The following is a 17313-nucleotide window of genomic DNA, read 5'->3' as shown; positions in this document are numbered from 1 at the left end:
TGTTTATTTGTCGCTCTTTGTCCGGCCCATTGATTAACGTTTAAGATGCCGATTTTGATTTTTATATAAAAAAATCCAACGTAAATGGACTTCAGGTGGGACCCAGCAAAGGTGGGACCGGCTTTAGGGTGCAACGTCATTTTTTCTTTTTAATTTTTTTTTCTTCGTAAAATCAAAATCCATTTTGGCATTTCCCCCTCGAACAGAAAAAGAGATTTAATCACATGAAAAAAACGTAAAAAACACGATCGATATTGAAAGAAAAGTACAGAAAATGCCACTCTCCTCCTGGATCTACAAGATCTAATCTACTCTCCTTCTCACCAAAAATGCTTTGTAAAATCTCAGATCTATATCTTGAGTTAGATCCCTAACTGAGAGAAAGCCAATAGTAATCGAAGGAGAAGAAAGATGTATATGGCATATGGATATCCGCAGGTGATTCCGTTGGAGCAAGGGCAGTGTCCTTCGTCGCAAAATATCATTTATCTCAAAGTCAATAACCGACTCTTGCTCGTCGTTTCGCCTTCGCATCTCGAGCTCTGGAGCTCCTCTCAGGTATTTCCTTTGCAAATGCATGCTTTTGTTTCAGATTAGGTTTTTGTTTTTTTTTAATTTTTTTGATGAATTATGTTGGTGATTGCAGCATAGAGTGAGGTTAGGGAAGTATAAGAGAGATGCGGATTCGGTGCAGCGAGAAGGCGAGAATTTGCAGGCCGTTTGGAGCCCTGACTCCAAATTGATTGCCGTTCTTGTGAGTTCTTTTCTATCTTTGCTTTTTCTTTTTTTCTGTAAAATTGGTTTTTGCTTACTATGCTAGCTTTACGTGGAATTTTTATTTCAGTTAAAGTTGTATCTGTTTTTGTATTTTTATTTGATTAAATGTTGATTTAGTATGATAAGAGGGATGGCATTTTGGAATTAAAGAGTAAAGTCAATCACTAAACTAAAATGAAGTAGAGGAGCTGCTCATACGGCATTGCTCTTGATCAGTTAGTTGTTAAATTCTTATCTGATCACATTGGTGTGGCGGAAGTAATGATATTTAGCTGATTAGTTTATTTTAGGGTTAGGAATGATGGCTAAAATGGTGTTTGATTTTTAAATCAGGGATGAAAGATAATGCTTGTTAACTGCCTTTTGTTTTCAATTTGTTTGTGTTTCTTGCTTCTGAAGATATTTAAAAGCATAACTTTCTTTAATTATGGATTTCATAATCTTTGTTTTTGGCTTTTGCAGACATCATCTTTCTTTCTTCACATCTTCAAGGTCCAGTTCACAGAGAGAAAAGTACAAATAGGAGGGAAGCAACCTTCTAATTTTTATCTGGCAACGATAACTTGTGTTCTGATTGAACAAGTCCCGTTTGCAGCAAAGGATTTGGCTGTGTAAGTATCCCTGTTAAAATTAACTCCCCTCCCCCACCTTCTTTCTTTTCCCATTTAGTATATCTTTGCTAACATTAGTTTCAGTAATTTTGACCTTAATTTGAGTTTTCTCAGTACCATTCTTATCATTTCCTTCTAACCTTGTTGCTGTAGGAGCAATATTGTGAGTGATAACAAACATATGCTACTAGGGCTGTCTGATGGATCTTTATATAGTATCTCCTGGAAGGGGGAGGTAATCCACAGATAACATATAGTTTCAATTTTCTCCTGTCTTCCTGTTTTTTTTTTTAAAAAACAGAATTTAATTTTTGTATTGTTTTTTCTGTACAGTTTTATGGAGCTTTTGAACTCGATTCCTTTCAACATAATAACAGTGAAGTTACTACATTACCACATTCTCTAGTTAATGGTATTACTTCTGGAGAAGCTCAAGGAGCTTTTCTCTCCAATTATAAAGTCTCCAGGAAGTCTGCTATAGCCCAACTGGAGTTTTGTGTTCCAATGAGGCTGCTATTAGTCTTATATTCTGACGGACAACTGGTGTCATGCTCTGTGAGCAAGAAAGGTTTAAAGCTAGTTGAATCCATTAAAGCTGAAAAAAGTTTGGGATCCGGTGATGCTGTATGTACTTCTGTTGCTGGAGATCAACAGATCCTTGCCGTAGGTACCAGAAGAGGAGTTGTTGAGTTATATGACTTGGCTGAATCGGGGTCGCTCATTCGTACTGTCTCCTTATATGACTGGGGGTAAGTGTTGTATTCATTGGTAAAGCTAGAAAATTGGTCGCATAATGTGATGTTCATAGTTTTGGTTCTTCGTGAAATAATTACTGTATTTTTCTACAGAGCACTTAAATAGTACATTTGCCTCGTCTAATGTTCTGTAAATCACATTCCTTGTAGTTGTCAACCTTTCACTCATATCCTTTTTACAAATACTAATGAACAAATCTACTTCCATCTCAAGCAGCACCTTACATTTAGAGAGGGAACAAATATCTAGTGATTGTGAATTAGGTTGAGACTGAATACAGCCTTTAGCGTACCCTATATAAGGACCTGAGGATTGTAAATTCATGAATTTGTGATTTAATCAGTTTCTTTTCTGATACTTATCTTAGCAAGCATTTGGAGTCTTATATTTGCCTGGTTTTCTCTATTTTCTTGCCTGATTCAAGTATAATAGTTGTTGAACCCTAATTTTATCTGGCTGTAGGCTTCTTTTGTTAAGAATGAAAGTTTTTTACTTCTTGATCTTGTTGTTTGGCAGATATTCAATGGATGACACTGGTTCTGTTAGTTGTATTGCATGGACACCTGATAATTCTGCTTTTGCAGTTGGGTGGAAGTTAAGAGGACTTACAGTTTGGTCTGTTTCTGGATGTCGTCTAATGTCAACCATCCGTCAAATTGGTTTGAGTTCTGTTTCTTCTCCAGTTGTTAAGCCAAACCAGGATTGTAAATATGAACCATTGATGGGTGGTACCTCACTGATGCAGTGGGATGAATATGGATATAGGCTTTATGCTATTGAGGAAGGATCGTTGGAGAGAATTCTTGCATTTTCTTTTGGAAAGTGTTGCCTGAGCAGAGGAGTTTCAGGAATGACTTATGTCCGTCAAGTGATTTATGGAGAAGATAGGTTGCTTGTTGTGCAGTCAGAAGATACTGATGAGCTTAAGATGCTACATCTGAACCTTCCAGTTATATGTCCAAATCACAACTTTGATAATTGTCTGCCTTCATTCTATTTTCCTTAAATTGTGGGTGTTTCTAATGTGGTTTTGCCTTTTTTTTTCCAGGTTTCTTATATCTCCCAAAATTGGCCTGTTCAACATGTGGCAGCGAGCAAGGATGGAATGTATTTAGCCGTTGCTGGTCTCCATGGGCTGATTTTATATGATATACGACTGAAGAAGTGGCGAGTGTTTGGAGATATTTCTCAGGAACAAAAGATTCAATGCAAAGGTTTGTTATGGCTGGGGAAGATTGTTGTTGTCTGCAACTACATTGATTCTTCTAACATGTAAGATACAAATCCGTTCCCTCTTAGTTACTTCAGCAGAACTTGTCTAGTCTGTCCATGCATTTATGGTAGTTTGATTAATTTCTGGAAATGTATAGATGCCTGAAATGCATGGGCAAGCCTTCGCAAATAGCCAGTTCATTTCTAAGCTTTTGGGAGCAAGTTTCTCTTCTTTCTTTCTGCCTTTCCTTTGTAATGATTACTTTCTCATGAATTACTATTTTTTCATTTTAAATTCATGATCTACAGTTGTTTATTGTGGTTGATGTAATTTATTCTGCAGGTATGAGTTGCTTTTCTATCCACGGTATCACCTTGATCAAAGCTCTCTACTTTGTCGTAAACCATTGCTTGCAAAGCCAATGGTGATGGACGTGTATGAAGATTATATACTAGTCACTTATCGCCGTTTTGACGTGCACATATTCCATGTGAAATTATATGGTGAATTGACTCCTTCAAGTACTCCAGACCTACAGGTAAAGGAATGTTATCCAATTGCTTTTATTGAAATATGTAAATAATAGTGCTTTTAAAATAGTGTGCAAATTATTCTTCATACGTTTTTAAGTGATAAAATGACAAACAGCTTTCTACAGTACGAGAACTCTCAATCATGACTGCAAAGAGCCATCCTGCAGCGATGCGTTTTATTCCTGATCAAATTCCACGAGAGGGTGCCCTTGACAATCATATCTCATCTTCTTCAAACTTTTTAGCCAGAGAGCCTGCAAGGTATTGCCTTTTAAATGGTGAATAGAACTTGCTGCACACTGCATGCCTCTGATATGTACTTGCTTTTCTAGATGTCTGATACTGAGAGCGAACGGGGAGCTTTCACTACTTGATTTGGATGATGGGCGGGAAAGGGAACTCACTGATTCTGTTGAATTATTTTGGGTTACATGTGGTCAATCAGAGGAGAAAACAAATCTAATTGAGGATGTCTCTTGGTTGGATTATGGCCACCGAGGAATGCAGGTAACCTACTGTTAAAGTTGATAGTTTCCTACATTTGGCTCTTACCATTTTTTTATATAGCTCCCTTAGTTTGTACTAGTCTGATGTAAGTTCTGTTTCGAAGCTTATTTTTACAGGTTTGGTATCCATCTCCTGGTGTTGACTCATTTAAGCAGGAGGATTTTTTGCAGGTATTATTGCACAAAGCCTTTTATGGTAAACTATTCATGATATTATGGGATTTTAGATGGTTTTGAACTGAGAATGTGATTTCTGTCTGATCTGGTTGCTCCTTTTATGCACTTCTCATGTTGTCATTGTTTCTCCTATACAATCATTTTTTAGATATTACAATCTCATGTATGTTAGGCACTTGATCTGGTTATTTAGTGCATCTACCGAGTTTAATAGTTCAAACATTTATTCATAGTTGGATCCAGAGCTGGAATTTGACCGTGAGGTGTACCCTCTGGGGCTTCTTCCAAATGCTGGGGTTGTTGTTGGTGTTTCTCAAAGAATGTCCTTTTCAGCATGCACAGAGTTTCCATGCTTTGAGCCAACTCCCCAAGCTCAAACTATTTTACATTGCCTGCTTCGACACCTCATTCAGGTATCACTTTTCTTTCTCTTCCTTCCTCAGGAAATTTGAAAGCCTTTTTAATTTAAAGTCTAAATTCATGTGGAAATGTGGTCAGTGAAATTTCATATGTTTATTAGCAGGGATTTGACTACTTATATTTTTATGATATTGGAGCTATCGATCCATTTGTTTTGTCGAGCCTGTGTTTCATCAAGAAGCGACTTATTCTTTTGGTTTAATGGTTTTTGGGATATATTTTGCACTAAGCTCAGTGTGTTTTCTGCCAAAAGGAATGGTGCAAACCGTGGGTTTGTTCCTCAAGGCTGCCTGCAATGAACATGAAAAGCCTCTTTTTGTCAAACTTATTGTTCCTTCTCATTCTTTGTAGATTGCCATTTTGAACTGATGGATGTGAAGATTCTTGCCAAGAATCTTCTGTCAATGATAAAAGTTTATCATTTCCTGACCACAAAATGTTATTACAACTTCTTTTTTGGAACAGAATTTAGTTGTCTGTAAAGAAGTATCTGGTCTCTGAGTAGCATAAAGAATCTTGCTCTGTGCCTTGTGGTTTCATTTTATATGCTGAAAGTCATAGCTGTAGATGCTGGTTCCACTGGTTTTAAAGCACAGTGCAGTTGCCTAGGTTGTAGGTACTCTTTCTGATTCTACTTCTGATTCTGCATCTTGCAGAGGAACAAAAGCGAGGAAGCTTTACGGTTAGCACAAATATCAGCAGAGAAGCCGCATTTTTCACATTGTTTGGAGTGGCTTCTTTTTACTGTATTTGATGCTGAGATTTCAAGGTATTATTTAATTGGGAAAAATGGTTGTCCAAATTATCGTCATGAAACTGAAACTTAATGGAGACTAACCAGATTTAATGCATACAACTGCTACTTAAGCTGTAAAACTTAGCTCAAGAGCTTGTAACCTGCCATGTTGTGTCATTTTATGCATGTATGTGAGGGCATTTTGATGCAGTCCTGCCATTGTGGTTTTTAGCTTTTAGCTTATTAACCTTGACAAGTATAAATTTCCATATAAGTTGCTGGTTAGCAAAATTTTCTTCGGCTTTGCTTGAGCCTTTTTATGGACCAATCTTCATCTCTATGTGTTCACTGGAAGGCTGCAGGTTTTGATGTATATTTTTGTTCTCCCCTGTTCTTTTTGCTGTATTGCTTTCTGTTTATCTTATCTATAACTAAATTATATTAGTACCTTTCAGGCAAAATGTGAATAAAAACAAGATCTCTGTCCCAAAACAGAATGTCTCTCTTTTGGAGAAGACCTGTGATCTGATTAGAAATTTTCCAGAGTATCTTGATGTGGTTGTGAGTGTTGCAAGAAAAACTGATGGTAGACATTGGGCCGATTTGTTCACTGCTGCAGGAAGATCAACAGAGTATGTTCTTTAATTCTCCTTTCATAATTTGTTTTCCATTTGCAAAACATGTTTGAAAAGATGTTGAACATATATATCAGTCCGGATTTAATAAACAATTTGTGTCGTGTTACATATATATGTGTATATGTATCTATATTTGTATAAACTAGACAAACTATTTCAGAAATCCTGACCTATTTTTTCAGCAATATTGTGTTTTTTTTATTGGCCAAAGAAGATAACTTATTATTGATACTTCAAATCCAATTAACAGCAGAACACAATCCCAATGAATTACACATGAGACAATTTTACAATATCTCAGTCATCCGAAGTGGCAAACATTACATAATTAAGGATGGGCAGGGAGGACATCCCTGCTCACTGAGTATTAAAGAGGATGGTGGTTGTCTAAGCTATCCTTAAGGGAACATCCCGTTTTTTGGTTGAATTGCAACCCCATCTTGCAGCCTTATTGGCTTTCCTTCTAATCAATAAATATTGTGATTTGAGCAGAACTAAGGATGAGATTCTTGTTCCTGGTCTTCTATTGTGATTGATTATATTTGAACGATGTTTGGGTATATTTGACCTTTCCTTCCACCAAGGATTAGTTGCAGCTTAGTAAACATTGGGCATCAGTTGCATTATGATTCCATTTTCTGAACAAGCACATCAGTTTTCTTCATGTATCATATGCTATTAGCATGTTGTGATCCCTTTTCCTTTAAAAAATTGCCCTCACAAATTTTATTGTGGAAGGTTGTTTGAAGACTGCTTCCAGCGGAGATGGTACCGCACTGCAGCTTGCTACATTCTTGTAAGAATCATCTTGTCTTTGGAATTTTTAACTCCTTAGCGTAGCTATAATGTTTATTGTTATATACTCTTCAATTTTTGGCAAAGATATTTCCTCTTTTGAGAGTTGGACATGTTAGAATTATTCTTAATACATGTATGTAGCCATGTTTTAAAAGAATGCTTTAGTTATACAGTTTACTAGCTACATTCAACCCATCCAAAGTAAATTTACAGAGTGTTTATCTTCCATGAATTTTGTGTGGCTCTCTTCCTCATTAGATGGGATAGCAAGTATATACATGAGAATTGAGGGAAACGTTCTCTCTTCCTACATGTGAATTCCTTGTTCGAAATGTTAGTCCTGTTCTACATAATAGTTTGATTGATTCATTTGTTTTTTAAATGGTGCAGGTAATTGCTAAGCTTGAAGGTCCTGCTGTTAGTCAGTATTGTGCTCTGCGCTTATTGCAGGTATGCCTTTGCTAATATGTTCTTATGTAATTATTTTTCTCTCTCTTCTTTTACCTGAATTTTGCTGCTTTTTTTTGCACTGTAAGACTGTTGAAAGCATTGTTAAATCATATGCAGGCAACACTAGACGAATCACTGTATGAACTTGCTGGAGAGCTGGTATGATTTTGGCATGGTTATATGTTTGTGTTAATGAAATTTTTTGGTATTAAAATGTTGCTGGATTGTGATTTCTCTTTTCCTTTTTTTTGTTAAAGGTGAGGTTCTTATTGAGATCAGGGAGAGATTATGAGCAGGCATCTACAGATTCTGACAGACTGTCTCCTAGATTCTTGGGCTATTTTCTTTTTCGTTCTAGCTACAGGAGGTCATCACTTGATAAAAGGTTACTGACCTCCATAAATTGTTTTACGTTACCTCTATGATTTTTTAATATCAAAATGATACACACTCCAAATATTTGTTTGAACCAGCACCTCATTCAAAGAGCAGAGTGCTCATGTAGCTCCTGTCAAGAACATATTGGAAAATCATGCTAGCTATTTAATGTCGGGAAAGGAACTTTCCAAGCTTGTTGCATTTGTAAAAGGCACTCAGTTTGATTTAGTGGTAAGCAAAGCAGAGTTTGTTCAAGATGTCATTTTCTTGAGTGAAGTGTTTCTCATTTGTTCTAGTAAACAATACATTGCAGGAATATCTTCAACGAGAAAGATATGGTTCTGCTCGGTTGGAGAACTTTGCTTCAGGGCTTGAACTGATTGGGCAAAAGGTGCTATTCTTTTCTGAAATTTGTTATAGTCCTTAGCTTTGCTCCTTTGTTCTATTATTTATACCATATGGTGAAATAGTTACCCTTCTTTTTCTGCTATTTTTTTTCCTGCTCTTCCATAGTCTTCTGCTGATTGAATTTGCTTCTTTATATCTCCAGCTGCAAATGGGTACATTGCAGAGCAGGTTGGATGCTGAATTCCTCTTGGCTCATATGTGCTCGGTCAAGTTCAAGGAGTGGATAGTTGTCCTAGCCACACTTTTAAGACGATCTGAGGTATAAGTTACTTCTTTTAACATTAAAACTCTGGTTAAGGATAGTTTGAGTTTTCCCTTCAGTGATGTACTTAACATACCTTGTCTCTCTTTGAAGAATGGTAGTTCATAAGAGATTCGTCCTTAAGGTCTGGACTTCCCTTTAAAAAATTTAATTCATAGAAATAGCAGTCGGAATTTCGAACATCTTCAGCCAGGTTTTTAAAGGGGAACCACTTGAGGGAAGTTTATGAAGTTCTTTGATAGCCTCCTTGGACAATTTTGTTGTGTTTTGTTTTGTTTTTTATTTTTGATAAATGAAATTAATCCATCCTAGAATTAGAGAAATCTGCTACAAAGTTTACAAGACTGCCTTAAAAGAGGCAGAACAGAAGCAGATCTCTGTATGCTTGACATTTTTTAACATCTTCTTTAAAAGATCTCAATAATAATTTGGAAAACATGATGATAACAAAGATGAGGAGAATGGTGCACGCAGATATTATTCAAGGTCCAGGTAGTCTTGAAGAGGACACTGGATGGAGTTCAAAGATGTTATTCTTTAGATTTCTTGTTCTTCTGGGTTCACAGTAGCAATCCATTTGTGGTTTTGTGCAGGTTCTATTTGATCTTTTCCGGCATGATATGCGGTTGTGGAAAGCATATAGTTTGACATTGCAGGTATTTGGCTTTTACGGCTCTGATAGTGATCTTCATAATGTTATTATCCAAATCCGACTTTCTTACCACTCTTGAACCTTTTTTTTCCTTCAGTCTCATCCTTCATTTGCTGAATACCATGATTTGCTTGACGTTTTGGAAGAGGAACTTTCATCTGTCGCACATTCAGAAGATAAATGAGGTAGATATCAAGTTTAACCAAACCAAAATTTTTCTGGTAGGGAATGCCTATTCACTTGAGTAACAAATATCGTTGAAAGCGTGTATCATTTATTTTTTTTGATCAAGAAAAAGACGACCGGTGGAAATCAAGTCTTGAGAATGATTAGGTCTTTGAATTACAGTGAATCTTGTATGCCATTAGAATCACAAAAATTGTTCTTCTTTGTAGATAGAGGTTAAGCTTCCTAGGGATTCATGCCCAGTTGCATGTTTCAGAGGTAAAAATTTTTTTAATCCACTGTTTTTCACATTTTGTATAATTTGTTTTTGACTGTAAAAATATTGAATATAAATAAATCAAATCACCCGAATAAACCACTTGTTGTACCATGTTCTTGAGCTCGAGAGTTGATCACTTGTTCCTCAGCAAAGGTGAGATGGGTAGAAAATTTTCTGAACTCTCGTGTTTTGTCAGATTTCCCATGAGGATACGGGATTAACCTTTGTTGGAATATATGTTTTTTGGTTTTTCTATTGAAAAATTATCTAAATAATCCGTATTTAACGGATTTCTGATATGCGAATAATGCACCTGCAGTAAGACTGCTGTTTTCTTTCGCATTTATTTTTTCCTTTACATTGATGTTCACTCTGTTGGAGCACATATCGTAATGGCTTGATTGTAGTCTCTATGGTATAAGCAAATTTCTTATAATAGTTTTGAGATGGTGCGGTTCAGCCTTTTTCTTTGGGACCAGATGGTGGTTGTATCCACATTGTCTTTATGGTGCATGTGAGAAGGTGAAGAGGGTAAGCGAATTAAATTAAACCTCAGTTCTCGAGCGTTAAAAGGAAACAAAGTAATAGGATTGAGCCGATTATTGGTATTATGATTAACTTCTTCCCAGTAATGATTGTCAGGTTATTTATCATTAAGACAACCTAATTCAGGATTCCGGTACTCTATTTAGCAAGAAATTTTGCATGCAACATCCAACATTGACTTATCTTAGGACAAAAGATGGGTAGTTAAAATAAAACCACCGTAAATCTTCGGAAGACAAACTGTTAAAACACTGCACGCTTATGAACCCTGGCCGGGAAACAGTCAGTCACCAGCTGAAACTGATGGACTCAAAATGCAGATTTTGTGCCGGACCAGATGAACATATTGCTGCAACATCATGTCTCAGTTTCTTTGGACCGCAAACAAGAACACCAATGCTCGATCCTTTACAGTCAAATAGCATTCCTACACCCAAACAAAAAAATCAGAAAAAGGAAATGAAAGTTTCAGAGTCTGAGGTGGGAAGATTGGCAATTCGTGTTAATGGCAAGAACTTAACTCTTTAAATCTGGTCTCTCTCCATAGTGAATTTTGGTAGCTTCTGCAAGAGACTGGTGGGGGAGGCTTTCCAGTTCTCTATCAGCATTATAAGAAGGCATCAAGTCAGGTGATCCTTCTGGGGTTTGTCCGTCCATGTTTTGTATCTGCTTTGCTTCCCTGGCATACTGTCTCTTGTTCCAAAAAACTGCTGCACTAGCTGTTACGGCTATGGAGAAACATATGACCAAAATATGCAACACAGCTCTTATGGCGGTTGAGAAGTCATTTTTGTTATGATCAATCGGATAAATATAGTAGCGGGTGATGATCCCAATTAAGATAAGGAACATGATGAACGAAGATGATACTATGGCACTGAGCCAGAGCCAGCTGTTGGGGCCTAAAATGGCAGCCATAGGTATATCTGTTTGATGGGGCCTGAACCATATGGAACGGACCCGTTTTGAGTTATCACTCGCTGGTTGTTTCTCCCTTGTTACAAAAGCTTCGATTTGAAGCTGCAGGTTGGAAAGTTCAGAGGGAGAACCAGTCATGGGCAGCAGGAGGTCTAGCATGGTGAGGTCTGAAGAGTTCTTGAAAGCAGCAATTAGAATCATATTTGGTGTCTTGCACTGAGATATTTTGCTCCTGTAGATAAGCTCTCGGATTATGGATATAAAAGGAGTAATTCCGCTGCCTCCACTCACCATCACAAGCGTGTCATGCCTGGAAAAAAATGATTAGAAACTTAGAAATTAGTGTTTACTTTTCAGGATAAAAGGAACTTGATTATTATATGCAAAAACCTGAGGAAATGATTTGATGCAGGTCCATAAGGTCCTTCAATAGAGACCTCAAGACGATCAACTGAGGAAGGAGATGAAAGCATCTGGTAGAGCTTGGTCGACCAACTGCCTTCACTTTTGATGATCACACTCAGTCTATCCGGCTCCAATCTACTGTTTGAACTAATTGTAAACGGATGCCATTGCAGCTTAGAAATGCCAGCCACATTCAAGAACATAATACTTGTCGGATTATAACTCAAACCTAGTTTCAAAACCAGACATAAACAACAAATCAACTCGTGTCCAAAAAAAAGGGTTAGACATAATAAGTAGAATAGTGGGTAATTACCAGGGCTTTTGGCGAAGTTAAGTTCCACAGTATCACAGGGTAGAAGTCGGGCAGAGAGCAAGCGAACACTCCGTCGAGACTGCAGGTATCTCAGGAAACGATCAATCATGAAGAGGTAAAACCCCGGGAGCATGATGAGGGAGAAACCAACGCCGACATGTACGATAAAAAACAATACGAAGATTACGTAGAGGTAATGCGTGTAGAAGAAGAGCTCAAAAGCTTTTCGCCTGATTTGAGGAATGGTTGCTGCCCACAAGAACAGGCCACCCAGCAATGATATCTCTCCAGCCACATTCGAAACATCGGAATGACTCCATTTTATCATCTGTATGAACATTCAACATTTTGCTTAAGTTAAGAATATTTTTTAACAAAATAGTAATATAATTTTATAGCTGATTGATTTGGATAAATTTTACAAAAGGGGTTTACCCTTTCTTTCTTCTTTAAAAGAAATTAGAAATAATTTGGTAGCTATTCATTTTTCTTATATTAGTTACAGCTTGGTTGGTCTAACAGGAAACATCTTACTATTTGATTCAATAATTTGTTCATCTCGATAACATTAAATTATGATATTAATATCAATAATTTCCCATTCATGTTACTCAAAATTTAAAATTCATATAAAAATAAACAAAAAAATTAAATATTTATGTTTTAATCTAAAAATTAAAACAATTGATTAATTTTATCCGAATATTTTTTGAAAAAAAAAATCCCTCCATCAAATATATTGATTATGATGGGCCTTATAAGTTGCTTCTATAGGGCAGAAAAAGCCTAGTTGTCAAAGCTCCGCTATACTGTTATCATTTTCTCTTTTGTGTTTTGGTCAGGAAATACCATCATCCACTGTTGACTTATGCCCAGTTTATCTTCTTGTGTTAACCCTACACGTTTCACCTAGACTCCAAATGGGGCCCCTATACGGATTCCCAAACCCCCTCAGATTATCCTAACCGCTTGATCTTTGGACCCTTGCAGGTCTGGTGCATCGTGTTCGTGCATGAGAAACAGGTGTCGTCAAAGTACTACAGGCTAAGAATTTCAATAAAAAAATAATAACAAAAATGGAAAAACAAACGAATCACGGAAATATAAGAAAAATTGGAGGTAGTGAGATTCAGAGTTTAATTGATAAATATATTTGATATTTACAAAATTAAGAAGATTTTATGAAATTAATAAAGTAATATTTGTTTGCTATATCATTTATCTATTTACTAAATAAATTGATTATATATTACATGATCATTTAATCAATTATTTATAAATTACATTTTCATTTATATAATTACATATATATATATATTTTTATATACATGCATGTGTGTATTTATAATAAGATCGACGACAGGTGTTAGTGAGTTGTAATTATATCAAAGTCCTTGACAAAATTACGATATATTTATTGTACAGATTACATGATGATACAACCTAATTAATCTATTTAGACACCACACAATTAACTAATTTAAAAATGAAAACTTTATTCTCTTAATACGAAATTCAAATTCATTTAATTTCATATCTTGTTGGTATTATGTTAACAGATTATGTCTAAAATTATTTATATTGTAGCTATTTATTATTTTTATAATTTAATTGTATATAATTTATTATAATAAAGAATAAATAATAAGTATAGAATAAAATAAAGTGAGAGTATAAAAGAGAAGCCATGGTGCAACGAGCCCCATAGGTGCCAATCCACACCGCTGGATGCTCATCGAAGGGGACCTGACTTTTTAGCAAACCAACAGCGAACTACAATTCTTTGATAGAGAACCATTTTTCCTGGTTCCTCTTATCTAAGTAGTGGACCAGTTCCACTGTTCTACGGACTCTGAAAACAACCTTTGATTCTATGCCATATTTTCTCAGCATCATCCCACCTTGAATTTTCTTTTCTTTTTTTGGTAATTAATAAAACTCCTTACGTGCAATTTTCAAACAATGAAACCGATAAAACAAGACGAAGGAAACCAAAACTAGGAAGAAAACATGACTTTATTAGGTCATAAAAGAGCATTAATTACCTCAGATATTTGGCCTGTAACAGCCCAATAAACGATGTAGCAAACTCCGTGAACTGTGAAAAGAACCATGGTCATGTGTCCGAGCCATATGTGGTACTTGATGCTGCCCTCCGAGGTTAGCCCCAACAGCGGCAGCACCGATGAGCCACGAGCCACCGGGTAGAACAGAAACGATAGGCATACGTTCCCAACAAAGGCTATCCACAATGCTATATCGAACAACTTCATTTGCCATCTGCCAAAAATCAATCAAAGACCCAAACCTATATTATGTATATGTTTTGAATAAAGTATTGAATGCTGTATTTTATCAACGTGAATTTCTTACACTTCCACTCCATATTTTGCCGCTACTTTTGGAGTGATTGTAGGTAACCCGTTATGCAAATAAGTTGCCAGTGTCCAAATCAGGAGTGAAATGAACATGATCAAGAAGGCTAATTCTATGCCGGAAACAATCCCGAGAGGACCTTTCACCAACAATGGCCTCTTCCACAACGCCAGCCGACGTTTTCTCTCATTGCTGTTCATCAGAAATAGCCATCAAAAATGGGTTTTTGATCTTACGTTTAACGTATGTTAAATATGGAAAGTGTCATTATTCTACCTGTGCAAAACGTTTTCGTTCAAGTTCTTTCCCAAGTGAAGGTACAAGGAGCCCAAAGCAGCAGCAAGGAGAACAGGAAAGGTCCAAATCAGAATATTGGAACCTGTAACCTTCGAATTAGAAACCACAATGTACTAGTCATCAATAGAATCAAAAGACTGGTTCAGAGCCAAACCTTGTGTTCCAAAATATGTGGAAAGGACCCTCTTGGTGATGCTAGCCCTCCATTTTTGCCTGTAGGTGTTTGTTGGCAGCATGATCCACATCATACAAATCCCAAGACAGATGACAGTCAAGAGCAGCCTTATTGCTGCCCTTACCACCCTGGACTCCATCTCTCTCTCTTATGGGGAAGTTTTTGAGGGAAAAAAGGACAGCTTGATTAGAAGTTTTTGAGAGAATCTCTGAGGGGAATTTCAGTGGAATGATGGTATATATAGGAAAGAATGTCTGTATAATTAAATAATAAATTACATATTACCAATAGTGGTACGTAAGATAAGGAAAGAAGAGATATTTACAATTAAAGCCAAAAAAAGCATGATCCACGTCTTGTGGGAATTATACGTAATTGGGAAAGAAAAAAAAAATAAATTGCGTGGCAAAAATCAGGCAGGGGAAGAGCAAATTGAGGCTATTCGGTAGTCAACTCTAGGGTTTGGCTTAGGACATGTGGATGCGCTTACCTCCCTCCAATTGCAAGCTCCATGCAACCATAATAGTATAGTTCCATCATTAACTTATAATGAGTAATAGAGAAAGCTTATTTACTTTTATTTTTTGTAATGTCAAATAAGTAACAAATGAGTGATAGGGTTATTTTTTAATTTTTGTTTCAAATAAAAAGTTAAAAATATATAAGAAATAATAAAGAAACAAAAGTCAAAACAAAATCTAAACTTACTAATTATTTAGATTTTGACACTGATTTGGAAGACAAAACCGGCCAAGTTACACTTGGAAAGATGGTTTTGTTTCTGTTGCTTTTATCATGTACCTAAACATCATAAATTAGATGGAAACTTTGTGCATTGGAAAAGAAAAAAACAAAGAGAAACTTTGTAGTGTTTGAACCCAAATTTGAGAAAATGGGTACAGGGAAGTAGATGCCCTTTTCTTTGTTTCTTTTACCCCTGGATTTGCTGCAAGAAAAAATGTGCATTTTGACTGTTAAATTTTGAAGTGAAAATGCGGTGAAATACAATACAATTGCAATGCACCAAGTTTCGTGTCCGTACGACTTATACCGTGCGTCTTCGTGTGGTTTGTGCGCGCCCTTTGTGTGCCAAGTTGCTGATGTGTTAGCAGGTTCCTGGTGATATCATTACATTTTCACCTCAGCCTTCTCGTAGTTGGCTCTGCTTGGTACAGTGAATTTTGGTGTATGCATAGTTAAGGCTGTCCGAAAACGGAAAGAAAAAATTATGAAAAATAACTCTTATCATAATTTAGTATATAATTAAGAAAAAGTAATTCAATTTTCATTAATATATGTTTTCCAAACAAGAAAAGTAACATTCTCCCCCTTTTATTAATCTCTCCACTTTTCGTGTACTGGCTATTCAATCCAAAACAAAGCTACATGGCCAAGATTAATTGCTTTTTTTTTTTACTACATTACATTAAAAGTAGAGGCGACTCAATGATCTCAAAGATTTAAAGTAAAATATTCAATGAGGTCTGTTATTGAAATTAAGAAAATTTTTTTTAAGCTTTGAATAACTAAATTCATATTTTTATTTTTGACATGTTCAAATATTTATTATGAAGTACTAAAAATATTTAGTTATTATAATTATTTCAAATTTTTAAATGGTTAATATAAAATTAACAATTCAAATTTCTAATTCAAATAAATTAACTATCATATAAAATAAAAGACAATAAAATAATATAATATAAACTCTAAATTAAAGTAAAAAAGTTTGAAAAGATTAGAATAATAGTACCTAATTGTTAAATGCTTATTGCAAATTGTAAATGAGGGTCATGGCTTTATCTGTATTTTTTGGAGAAAAATCGAAGTTAAAGAAAAAAGAGCAAACAAAGGAAGAAGAATTCAAAAATAGATATTATAAATTAAAAAAAAAGGATAATTGGTTTTATATATAAAAAATAAAACAGCCGTTGAAAATTATTAAATACATCTTACCGTTAGTTGATTGAAAATAGAAAAAGATAGTTGTTGGAGATAATTAAATATATATCACCATTAATTAAATGCAAATAGGATAAATAATTGAGAATTAATAGTATTGTAGGAATTGAGAAGTGATAAAAATTTGAGATTTATTAAACACATAATTAGAAAAGTGAGAGAATATGTCATTTTATTAATTATTTTTTACTTTTACATATTTTTAATAGAAAATGAGATAATTATTTCAGAATTAATAAGATGTGAAAGTTAAAGAAAATAAATATTTATTATACATGAGAAAATAGGTAACTATTTTATTAATTATCTTAATTTTTATATTTTTAATATAATTAATTATATTATTATTATAACAATATGAGATCTCTTCAAATTTGGGATCTAAAGCTCTTACTTGGGTGACCTTACCCAAGGGTCGGCCTTGATTAAAAGCAATATGATTATGAAGGTTATCTTTTGTTACAAAATCATTAATGGTATGCTTGGTTGGAGGAATGAAATAGCCATTCATCCCTATTTTAATTAGCAACCAAAAATTGTATTTAGTTGGATGGAATT

General features: G+C 35.3%; 2 protein-coding genes across 3 annotated transcripts; one reads left to right on the top strand and one right to left on the bottom strand.

Moving 5' to 3' along the window:
• On the top strand, window positions 204–10093 carry LOC18614102 (RAB6A-GEF complex partner protein 1). 2 transcript variants are annotated; one of them, XM_018113796.1, is made up of 24 exons: window positions 204–558; window positions 647–754; window positions 1240–1388; window positions 1542–1623; window positions 1722–2137; window positions 2661–3093; window positions 3193–3416; window positions 3700–3895; window positions 4006–4151; window positions 4223–4397; window positions 4514–4567; window positions 4807–4986; window positions 5650–5762; window positions 6185–6361; window positions 7106–7163; window positions 7556–7615; window positions 7733–7774; window positions 7873–8000; window positions 8089–8224; window positions 8307–8384; window positions 8544–8660; window positions 9257–9319; window positions 9413–9500; window positions 9711–10059. In XM_018113796.1, the coding sequence occupies exons 1-23, from the start codon at window positions 412–414 to the stop codon at window positions 9497–9499; spliced, it is 3369 nt and encodes a 1122-aa protein (XP_017969285.1). In that variant the 5' UTR covers window positions 204–411; the 3' UTR covers window position 9500; window positions 9711–10059. The 2 variants fall into 2 exon arrangements, with proteins under 2 accessions (XP_017969285.1, XP_017969284.1); XM_018113795.1 differs by having other exon boundaries at window positions 9413–10093.
• LOC18614101 (ferric reduction oxidase 2) lies at window positions 10346–14932 on the bottom strand. The gene is made up of 8 exons (XM_007051679.2): window positions 14773–14932; window positions 14598–14700; window positions 14319–14513; window positions 13991–14225; window positions 11946–12273; window positions 11615–11858; window positions 10828–11534; window positions 10346–10733 (listed from the first exon to the last, which is right to left on the bottom strand). The coding sequence occupies exons 1-8, from the start codon at window positions 14930–14932 to the stop codon at window positions 10594–10596; spliced, it is 2112 nt and encodes a 703-aa protein (XP_007051741.2). The 3' UTR covers window positions 10346–10593.

The sequence above is a fragment of the Theobroma cacao genome, chromosome 1, assembly GCF_000208745.1.
Source record: "Theobroma cacao cultivar B97-61/B2 chromosome 1, Criollo_cocoa_genome_V2, whole genome shotgun sequence".
Classification (NCBI taxonomy): domain Eukaryota; kingdom Viridiplantae; phylum Streptophyta; class Magnoliopsida; order Malvales; family Malvaceae; genus Theobroma; species Theobroma cacao.
Note: the sequence above shows the minus strand (reverse complement) of the source record. Positions and strands in the feature narration are given on the sequence as shown.

Coding starts and splice junctions, on each gene's coding strand:
- LOC18614101 (XM_007051679.2), bottom strand. CDS start 14,932: ATGGAGTCCAGGGTGGTAAGGGCAGCAATAAGGCTGCTCTTGACTGTC. Junction 14,226..14,318: donor GCAAAATATGGAGTGGAAGT/GTAAGAAATTCA, acceptor GATTTTTGGCAG/ATGGCAAATGAAGTTGTTCG. Junction 12,274..13,990: donor TTACAGGCCAAATATCTGAG/GTAATTAATGCT, acceptor ATGTTCATACAG/ATGATAAAATGGAGTCATTC.
- LOC18614102 (XM_018113795.1), top strand. CDS start 412: ATGTATATGGCATATGGATATCCGCAGGTGATTCCGTTGGAGCAAGGG. Junction 2,138..2,660: donor GTCTCCTTATATGACTGGGG/GTAAGTGTTGTA, acceptor GTTGTTTGGCAG/ATATTCAATGGATGACACTG. Junction 7,616..7,732: donor GTGCTCTGCGCTTATTGCAG/GTATGCCTTTGC, acceptor AATCATATGCAG/GCAACACTAGACGAATCACT.